Source organism: Emiliania huxleyi, assembly GCF_000372725.1.
Source record: "Emiliania huxleyi CCMP1516 unplaced genomic scaffold EMIHUscaffold_242, whole genome shotgun sequence".
In the NCBI taxonomy this organism is placed as follows: domain Eukaryota; phylum Haptophyta; order Isochrysidales; family Noelaerhabdaceae; genus Emiliania; species Emiliania huxleyi.
Window position 1 is genome coordinate 50,276 of NW_005200233.1, and position 9,862 is coordinate 60,137.

Here is a 9,862-nt window from a genome sequence, read left to right on the forward strand (position 1 = left end):
GTGTCGAGGACGAGAAGACGTCTGTGTGTGCGTCGTGCCGTATGCATGTGGTACTGTATTTATGTCCGGAACTTAGGAAGCTCTCCTTACGAGAGAGGAACCCTACACTGCCGGCTGAGGCAGAACCAGTCTCCAGTGACCAGTGAGCAGTGCCCCCCCACGCGCCCGCCGCCAGCTCTCACGTCATCCAACATTCTCTGGGCCCCCTAGCCACAAGGGTCTGAGTGTAGCTCTTACTAGGGTCTAGCTGCACTAGCGCTTGAGGCCAGTTAGCCCCCCCCCCCACCCGGAACACTTGGCCTCTCCCGAGCCGGTCGTACTCCTATCGCAGCTACGCGCCCCTCGCCCCCCTCTCGCCCCCGCGACCACGCCTCGATCTTCTTGGGCAGCAGCTGGTTCGACAGGTCCTCTCCGTGGCCTAAGCGGCCGAGTCCGCCAGCGCCCCAGGTAAAGACAGCGCCGTCGGCGGTGAGGGCGAGGCTGTGATACTGCCCTGCTGACACGGCGACGGCGCGCTGGCCAGCTAAGGCCTCGATCTTCTTCGGCAGAAGCTGGCTCTGCTCGTCGCCGTGGCCCAAATTGCCACAGCCTCCATAGCCCCAGCTCCAGACTGCGCCGTCGGCGGTGATGGCGAAGCTGTGGACTGCTCCAGCCGACACAGCGACAACGCGCTGGCCAGCCAAGGCCTCGATCTTCTTGGGCAGCAGCTGGCTCTGCTCGTCGCCGTGGCCCAGCTGGCCGCCACCTCCCTCGCCCCAGCTCCAGACAGCGCCGTCGGTGGTGATGGCGAGACTGTGCGCGACTCCAGCCGACACGGCGACGACGCGCTGACCCGCCAAGGCCTCGACCTTCCTCGGCAGCGGCTGGTCCTGCTCGTCGCCGTGGCCCAGCTGGCCGTAGCCTCCCATGCCCGAGCTCCAGACTGCGCCGTCGGCAGTGATGGCGAGGCTGTGGCTAAAGCCAGCCGAGACAGCGACGACGAGCTGGCCAGCAAAAGCCTCGACCTTCTTGGGCAACAGCTGGTTCTGCTGATCGCCGTGGCCCAGCATGCCTCGCCAATCATCGCCCCAGCTCCACACGGCGCCGTCCGCGGTGAGGGCGAGGCTGTGGCTCAAGCCAACCGACACAGCAATGACGCGCTGGCCAGCCAAGGCCTCGACCTTCTTGGGCTGCCACTGAGTCTCCCTAGCGCCGTGTCCCAGCTCACCGCGGCCCCAGGACCAAACGGCGCCGTCCGCGGTGAGAGCGAGGCTGTAGTATCGTGACGCCGCCACACCAACCGCGCGCTCGCCTCCGAGGAGTGACGGAAGGCGGGTCGGCGTCTTCAGCTGCAGCACGCCCTCGCCGTGGCCGAGAAGGCCTGGAAACTCGTCCGCTTCCTCGTCCTCCTCGGCCTCCTCGTCCTCCCCGCCCTCCGCTGCCGCGCCGCACGACGAGAGCCGCCCCTCGCCGTCGATGAAAACGCTGTGCTGACAGCCCGCCGCAAGCCTCACCGGCGGGCTGGACTCGCGCAGCAGGGCATACAAGCACAGCCACCGGACGGCGCAGCTCTCGCCCTCTGGCTGCGCCGGCGGCTCGTAGCCGGCCTCCTGCAGGCGCAAGCGGATGCCCTGCTCTGCGAGCGATGCGTGGAAGAGCAGCGAGACGGCCGCGACGCGAGCGATGTCGGCGGGATCGCAGCGAGAGAGGGCGCGCACGAGGAGGTCCGTGGGGAGGTCGAGGAGGAGGGTGGGTGTCGGCGTGGAGGGCGAGGCGGTGGCGGCGGCGGCGAGGCGGCGCGAGCGGCGCGAGCGGCGGTTCGGGGTCGACATTATATGTATATTTGGAAAAAGAAAACGCTGGGGGGCGCGCAGGAGGCGCTTCCTTTTCTTTTCTCTCCGGCGCCTTTCTTTGGGCCGCCACGGGCTCTGAGATGAGGGGAGTAGAACAATCCAGGAAAAATCAAAGAAGTTCCCTTTATAGAGAGAGAAAGAGAGAGGTCGGAGCGAGTGTCGCCGGAAAACAGCAAAATGTCCTGTGACGGGATCGAACCGTCGACTCCCAGCGTGTAAAGCTGGTGATCTAACCACTAATCCAACAGGACTCGATCTGGCAGCCACTCGATCGCGAGAGTCACGCCGAGCCACTCTGCCAAAAGTGACAGGTGGCAAAACATCTCGAGGCCTCCTCGTCCTGGCGACCTATATAGGTGGGGAGTAGATGTGGGGATGTGAGGAGATGTGGGGAGGTGTGGGGAGGTGTGGGGTGGTGAGGGGAGGTGTGGGGAGGTGTGGGGAGGTGTGGGGAGGTGTGGGGAGGTGTGGGGTGGTGAGGGGAGGTGAGGGGAGGTGAGGGGAGGTGTGGGGAGGTGTGGGGAGGTGTGGGGAGATGTGGGGGAGGTATAGGGAGATGTGGGGAGGTGTGGGGAGGTGTGGGGAGGTGTGGGGAGATGTGGGGAGGTGTGGGGAGATACGAGGCTCTTGATGTAGCCGAGGCTGTGCAGCGAGAGCCAGGCTCGCCCGGCGAAGGTGACCAGAGAGTGCTCAACAAATACCAGAAAAAATCAGGGAGCCTCAGAGAGTGCCACTGCCATCACCCAGGCCGCGGGAGCCGATCGGCTGCGCCGAGGACAGCTCCCTTAGTGTGCTCCGCGGCTCACCAGTGTGCGCCGCGGCGCCGTCCAGCCACTTTGGCGGCCAGCCACCGGTCGAGTTCTTCGACTCTGGAGGACAGAAAGGTACCGTCTGAAAGGTATTTTCGTGCTCTATTTAGCGCACTTGTTTTCAAAGAGCAGCTCCGTTCACAGCGGGCGTGATTCACACCGAAGCATGAGTGAAGCATCGGGCAGCATACACACACACATACATGCCAAGCGCCCCTTCCACCATCGCCGCCGCCGCCGTCGCCGCCTCCGCCGCTGCCGCCGCCGCTGCCATCGTACTTGCCCACCACATCCGCCGCCGCCGCCGTGCCTGCGAGGCCGAGGTGGCCCTCGACGCGCTCTGGCGTTCGCCGGCAGCCGCCGTGGTTCAGCAGCTCGAGTGCGGCCAAGTCACGCCGGCGAAACTCATCGACGTCGCCGTGCGACGGATCGCCGCCACCAACGCTGCCACCAACGCGGTCGTCACGCTCTGCGAGGAGCGGGCACGCGCGCGTGCGGCAAGCTTTGCACAGAGCGGCGGCGCGCCGGGCCCGCTCTTCGGCCTGCCCGTCCTCGTCAAGGACAACCAGGCCGTCGCAGGCGTCCGCTGCACCGCCGGCGCGCCGATGCACGCGACGCGGATCGCGGCCACCACTCACCCTCTCGTCGAGGCTCGCGGCGGCGGGAGACCGACCCCACCACGGCGAGCCGTCCTCTGCACCTCCTAGGAGCCTGTCCGCAGGCGCTCGAGGCGGCGGGCGGGGTCGTCCTCGGCGTCACAAACATGCCGGAGCACGCGGCCGGCTCGCACACCTTCAACCCCGTCTTTGGCGCCACACACAACCCGCACGACCTCGGCCGGACGGCCGGAGGATCGACGGGCGGCGGCGCGGCGGCGCTCGCGTCGGGCGCCGCATGGCTGGCAACCGGAAGCGACCTGGGCGGCTCGCTGCGCAACCCCGCCGCGTTTTGCAGCGTCGTCGGCCTGCGCCCGTCGCCAGGCCGCTGCCCGCAGTCCGATGCGGCGCCGACAGCGTGGCGCGGCCGGTGCCCAACCACCACCCTCCCTGCTGCCTCCTTTTCCTCTCCACGCCTGCTCCACGCCTGCTCTTCGCCGTGTGCACCTCGCACGCCCCGCGTACCTTGGCCGCAGCATGCTCCTTCGGTGAGACGCGTCTCTGCACCTGCAGGTGGGGCCTCGGGCTGCACGCCGTCCACGGGCCAATGGGGCGCACCGTCGAGGCCGCGCCGCGGCTCCGAGATTCCCCGAGATTCCTCGAGATTGCCCGAGACGCCCCGAGACGCGCTGCGGCTCTGAGCAGCTCGCTGTGAGCCGCGCGCCTCTTCACACCTGCGGCCGCTTGCGAGCAGGACGTCGCGCTGCTACTCGACGCTCTCGCCCCTCGCGCATCCCCCCTTGCCGCCGCCGCCGCCGCCGACGCCGCTGCCGCCGCCGCCGCCGCCGACGCCGCCGACGCCGCCGACGCCGCCGGGCTCGGCCGTCCGTCCGCGGGGTGAAGGGGTTTGGGGCCGCCTCTTCCGACCCGTCTCGGAGCTTGTCACGCAGGTTCGTGCCGCCCGCGGCGGGCTGGGAGCCGCTGGCCTGCCCGCCGCTGCCTCAGCCGCCTCGGCGCGGCTACCTGCACCACGTGCGGCATTGCGGGCCCGATGCCGCGCCTCGCTCGGTGGCCGTGCCGCGCCTGAAGAAGGGCGGGCGTGCCCCCGCGGCACGGCGTCTCTTTCACACCCCCGGCTGTGAGTGTACAGGTCGCCTACTCGGTCGACCTCGGAGGCCTGCTGCGCGGGGTACACCCGGCGGTCGCCGCCGCCGTCCGCCGCTCCGCCGCCCTCCTCGGCCGGGCTCGGCCCGGACGGCGGTCGGCGGCGGAGACGCGGCTGACCGAAGCCTTCCCCGAGGGCCTCGAGGCGGCGGCGGACGTCTTCCGAACGCTCCGCGCGTCGCGCCAGCAGGTCGACCTCGGGACAGCGGGACACCACACCGCCTCCCTTCTACCCTCCCCTAACTCTTCTATGCTCCCATCCCCTCGCCTCCTCCCCTCCTACCCTCCCCCCGTCGAACCCTCATCCCGTCCTCCCCTCCTCCCCCCCTCGTCCCCTCCTCCCCTCCTACCCTCATCCCCTCCCCTCCTCCCCTTCCTCCCCTTCCTCCCTCCTCCCTCCGCCTCCTGCAGTGCGCTTCGGTGCCTGCGCTGAGCGGCGGCGGCGCCCGACCGCCGCAGGACGGCATCGCAGGCGGCCCCTCCGCATCGCGCTCCTTCCTTGACCTCCACAGCGGCACCACCAAGCCGGAGGTTCTGTGGGAGCTCGAGCGGGCGCGGGGGGACGGCTTCGAGCAGGCACTGCCTCTGCTGCGGGCGGAGGCGGAGGCGGCGGCGCACGAGCCTGACCCCCCCCCCCCCCCCCCCTGGGCGGACCCCTGTAACCGCAGGCGGTCGCCGCGGCGGAACGAGCGCGGCAGCGGATGCACGCGGCGGCGCTCGCCTTTCTGCGGGAGCACGACCTGCTCGTCTGCCCCTGCACGCTGATGCCGCCCTTTCGCGGCGAGCTGCGGTACCCCGCGGCCCTCGGCGGGGTGGGCGGCGGGGGCGAGGCCCCGCCCCTCGGCTTGGGCGGGGCGGGCGGCGAGGGCGAGGCGGTCTCCTTTGCAGACTACATCGAGTGGATGCTCCCCTGCTCGGTCATCTCGCTCACCGGCCTGCCCTGCCTCGCCCTCCCTGCCGGCAGCACCGCCGACGGCGCACGCCACGTCCGCCCCCCCGCGGCCCGCAAGAAAAAGAAATACGGTCGGGCTTTCTTTGTTAGGGCTGCCTGTCGGCGTGCAGCTGGTCGGCCAGCCGGGCGGCGAGGCGGCGCTGCTCGCCGCCGGCGCCCTCCTCGAGCACGCGATCCGGCGCGAGGACGCCGCGGCGGGCGTGGCCGGCGTGGCCGTGCAGCCGGCTCAGGGCGCGGGCGAGGGCGAGACCGAGGGCGCGGCACCATGCGCGGCGCTCGGCGCGGGCGGGCTCGGGCCGGTGCTGCCCGTGCCGGTCGAGCCGAGGAGGCTGACTGGCGGGGAGAGGGCGTCGGAGTGGAGCGGGCCGTGCAGCGCGGAGGAGGCCGCCGCGCACTTGCGGCTGGGCGCGCAGCAGCGGGCGTCGGAGGTGGAGAGGGCCGGGAGGGGTTTACAGGTCCGGGCCGTGTATAGGTAGTTGGAGAGTGCCACCGCCAAACGTCCAATATAAAGAAATGAAAATGGTGGCACTCCGTCAGCGCGATTTCGGGCCGTAAACTCGGGATGCGTTGAGCACCCGACCGCTAAAAACAAAAAAGCAAAAACTGACTCCAAAACTTTAATACCCCCCCCCCCCGGGTAGGGGCAAACACTGAAAACGTAACTTGATCGGGGCGCGGTTTTTTTTGGACTAGACTGCTTGGGGGAGGTGGGCGAGTGATTGGGTAGCTTTGGGGCCACCGAAAATAATGAGAACCGCCCCCTATATCTCGCCAAATCTCGATTTTTCGCGGGAATGGGGGCTTCTCAGCCCCGCGCGAGCTACAGTGACTCCCCAGGGCTTGTCGCGTGGCCCAAAGTGGTACCCCGAGCTCCGCCACGAGCGTGGGCAATCAGGAGACACCCACAGTCACGGCGGGCGAGGAGTTGGGTGACGGCCGACTGTCGATTACGGCGCCTCTGGAGCCTCCTGTATCGTCGGTTCGGCTCGAAGATCGTGCCGCATCCGCATGTAAACCACCTCCGCGCCCCCGCTGGCACATGTCCGCATTGCCCGAGCCTGGGAGAAGTTCCCAGTGCCCGGAGGCTGCACAGGTCCGCGAAACGCTGGCGCTGCAGCTCCCGGCGCGCACCCCAGATTCGCGAGGAAAACAGCCGAAAACGGGTCGCGCCGCGATCGACCCTCAGCGAGCCCAGGCGAGCCTGGTAATCCCACCCGGTGGTAAGCGCACGTCCTCCGCGTAATCTAGCGCGCTGTGCAGCCCGCCAGTGCATGGCGCCGACCTGGGCCGACTGGTCGATCTGGCTAGTTCCAATTCACTTTGACACGCTAATCTTGAAAACGCGTCCAACGGAGCTCCGTGTTGCTCCCAGCGCCCTCCCCCGCGCTAGGCTGGCGCCGACGTGGGCTGCGGGAGGCCGGACGAGGGCACGACACCAATGCACCTAGCAGCCGGATGGCTGCACTCGGAGGCCATCGTTGAGGCCCTGCTAGCTGCGCCAGATGCGCAAGCGGTGGCAGAGAGTCTGAGGGCCAAGCCCAACTCGGGTGGGCTGAAACAGCACACGCCGGTGTTTTGGGCGGATCATTACTCGCAACCGTCCACAAAGCAGAGGCTGGTTGCATGGATGCGGAGTGTGGGCTGGCTTTACCACGAGGAGTCGGACTCGTTCGAGCGATAATACCAGGTAGGCTTGATGATTTTTTTTTGCGTTTTAGCGAAAGAACGACACTACTCTACGCCTTTATCGCCCCCCCCCTCCCCCGTACCCCTTGGGCATCCCACGCTAGAATCCCACGCATGCGTGTTAGGAGTCCTAAGAAGGCCGGGGCCTGGAAGTGAAGGAGGGGGAGTTCGCCTTGAAGTGTCGGATCGCCTTCCATGTGAAGTCGGCATTGTGCTGTCCCCTGGCTCCCGCCTATGATGTATCTTATTCCGGGGCCGGTGTGCGGGGAGCGAACCTTAGCGACCGCCCAGAAGCTTTCTGAGCGAACCAATCGGGCCAGGATCATCAGCATATGTCCCCTCCACAATATCGTGGGCGTTTGAGCGGTATTTCAGGAGCACCGCCACTCTGAAGTTCGGCCGGGTGGTCTGCAGACCCCCCCCCCCGGAGCAGCAGAGGCTCCGTGGGGTCGCAGAGTCGACGCTGGGAGTCGCACTCGTCAAGCCATCGCAGCAGCACGCGGCCCGCACGTACCGCCCACATCCCCTCCACCGCTGAGAAGGCGCAGATCGACCGCCGGGCCGCGTAGTCGTCGTTAAGGAGCCGTTTTTGGAGCCGTACGAAGGGGTCCAAAACGGGCGAAGATGCGGTTTTTCGACGACCACACGCGATGTGGTATCTGGTTTTTGCTAAAAACGGGCCGCCTAGTGCAGCATCACTAGTAAAACACGCAACCACACTGAAAGCTCCACACTAGCCGGTATAGGCGAGCACCGTCGGCCTCACCGTCGCCGCTCGCGGCGGAGCCGACGGCGCGGAGCCACGGGTCGGTGCGACCTTTTGGGGGCCCATGAGCTCGCCAGGACGTCACCGATGGCTCGGCGCGCCTCTTCCCGCCAGCGCGGGGCGGCCTACCTACAGGAGCGAGGGGGAGGAAGACGGAACTGAGCACTAGGTTCGTGACCCCGTCGCCGGCAACGGCTGTGGGAGAGGGGCGGCAAGCGACGGGCGGGTGAGCGACCTTTTGAGCGGCCGTGAGCCGGCAGGGAGGCCGGCGATGGCTCGGCCAGCTCCTTCCCGGCGGGTTCTCGTCGGGCTGTGCCTAGGCGGCGGGGCTCGGGTGAGGTGAGCGGGCCCGGGAGTCGCATCTGCGCGTCCCCGGCAGTGGCAGTGTGGGGGTAGATGGGAAGTGCGGAGATGGGAGGCAACGCGCCTGTTTGATGGCCGCACGAGGCAAAGTTGGGCGCTCCGAGCGTCTTCTCGGCGAGAACGAACGACCTGTGCATCGTTGCGGGGGTGACTGAGAGGGAGGTGGTCGTGAGCTCACTTTGTCGGCCGCGCGCAAGGTGAAAACTGAGTGTGAGGCGCGCAGGAGGCGAGGATGGGCGCGCCGGCGGTCGAGCCGCCGAACAATTCGACGTGGCGCAGCTCCGCGCTGGCGGGCACGACCGAGCAGATGATGTCGGCGGCGGTCACGCGACGAGGGAGAGCCGCAGGGGCCCTCTGTGGAGCAGGCGCGCGAAAGCAGCGATGAGTGGCGCCGCGATCAGCCACCTGTGGGCGGTCATCGGGGTCGCGGTCAAGCTCGCGACGGGGTGAATCTGGTGCGTCTAGTATCACTGGTGGGCTGGGTTTGCAGCAGCAGCGCTCAAAAAGAGGGAAAAAACTCGGCAACTGTTTGGAGTGTCTACATTCTCGAGGCACCGTTCTCGGCCCGGCCGGAAAGCTGGCTGGTGGTCGCCGCAGCGCGTCAGCGCCACTCCGACTGGTCGGGCACCTCGGCTGGGTCCATCAGCAAGAGGCCCGCGCCGTCGGGCGGCCCCGGGAGCGCATGATGCCCCTCCGAGAGGCGCTGACGCCCCGCCGAGATCGCGCTGGTTTGGCACGAAAAACGAGAAGCGCGTCGGGGGGGGTCCGAATAAAGTGGAAGGGTGGGGTAGGGGAGAAGTCCTCTTGAGGGAAACATTGGACCGTCAGGCCCCGGGGACTGGCCAGCCCGACTAACACAACCTTCAGGAACACCATTTTGCGGTCCTGAGCGGCCGTCTCGGAGCAGAAGCTTCCCTGCCTCCTTAGCCATGTTGCGGTGCCCTCGCGCCATCTGGTCGACGCACTGCTCGCAAGTAAAGCGTCTTCACAGGTCGGCAGATACGCCTCACCTTCAAAAAGGTGGCTGCCTACCCCAAAGCCCAGCCCGGGGCATCGATTTCTCTTGACGATTTCACTTTAAAACGCTGGTGCAGATGGGGTTTTCTCTATAGAAGTCGGAGCCTTGCGTCGAAGGAGAGGCAGCGTGGGGCTGCAGAAGCAGCGTATCTCGGTCGTTCTTCACACGCACGGCAATCGCAGAGCAGATGGTGAATGAGCTTGCCTGTGGCGGGGGCGGGCGGGTGCACGGAGCTAAGTGCCTCGCCGTCCTCGCTCGCAGGAGTCGCTTAGGCGGCTCCCGTGGTGTACCTGTGTTAGTGCCAGTGCGCGCCAGTCCCGGGCCCAGTGTTGTGAGCTAAGACTGAGGGAGTTTTGTTGTAAAATTCTACGCGTGCGTTCCTCTTGCTTGACTTCGCGCGCAAAAAACGACGTGGGCATACTGAACACACGTATGTATATGCTGCACCGCGCATTGCACAGCCTCTTCACGTGCTCTATCCGCCCGCTGCTCGACGAGCAGGTCAGCATCCCCGAGGAGCCGAGGGCAGAGGAGTGCGAGCGCGGGCGGCGGCAGGCAATGGCCCTCGCGCGCGCCGCGGAGGTGGAGGGGCGGTGCGCCACGCTGGAGCAGCGGCTGGCTTCTGTTGAGGCGGAGCTGCATGCAGCAAACAGCGCCCGCAGCAGTGCTGAGGCGG

General features: G+C 67.4%; 2 protein-coding genes across 2 annotated transcripts; both read left to right on the top strand.

Annotated features, from left to right (window-relative positions):
* Window positions 1-2,823: 2,823 nt before the first annotated feature.
* EMIHUDRAFT_469028 (hypothetical protein) lies at window positions 2,824-7,034 on the top strand (the record flags this gene model as incomplete). The annotated part of the gene is made up of 8 exons (XM_005778579.1): window positions 2,824-3,291; window positions 3,363-3,667; window positions 4,188-4,269; window positions 4,388-4,591; window positions 4,813-4,932; window positions 5,070-5,387; window positions 5,464-5,781; window positions 6,744-7,034. Exons 1-8 carry the CDS (start codon window positions 2,845-2,847, stop codon window positions 7,032-7,034), a joined length of 2,085 nt encoding a protein of 694 aa, XP_005778636.1. The 5' UTR covers window positions 2,824-2,844.
* A 668-nt stretch (window positions 7,035-7,702) lies between these two features.
* EMIHUDRAFT_367023 (hypothetical protein) lies at window positions 7,703-8,862 on the top strand. The gene is made up of 5 exons (XM_005778580.1): window positions 7,703-7,934; window positions 8,041-8,121; window positions 8,233-8,297; window positions 8,411-8,573; window positions 8,724-8,862. Exons 3-4 carry the CDS (start codon window positions 8,240-8,242, stop codon window positions 8,551-8,553), a joined length of 201 nt encoding a protein of 66 aa, XP_005778637.1. The 5' UTR covers window positions 7,703-7,934; window positions 8,041-8,121; window positions 8,233-8,239; the 3' UTR covers window positions 8,554-8,573; window positions 8,724-8,862.
* Window positions 8,863-9,862: the final 1,000 nt, after the last annotated feature.

Excerpts from the sequence above, each read along its gene's own strand:
- EMIHUDRAFT_367023 (XM_005778580.1), top strand. The coding sequence starts at position 8,240 with ATGGCCGCACGAGGCAAAGTTGGGCGCTCCGAGCGTCTTCTCGGCGAG. Across the intron at positions 8,298-8,410 it reads TCTCGGCGAGAACGAACGAC|CGGCGGTCGAGCCGCCGAAC; the intron begins CTGTGCATCGTT and ends GGATGGGCGCGC.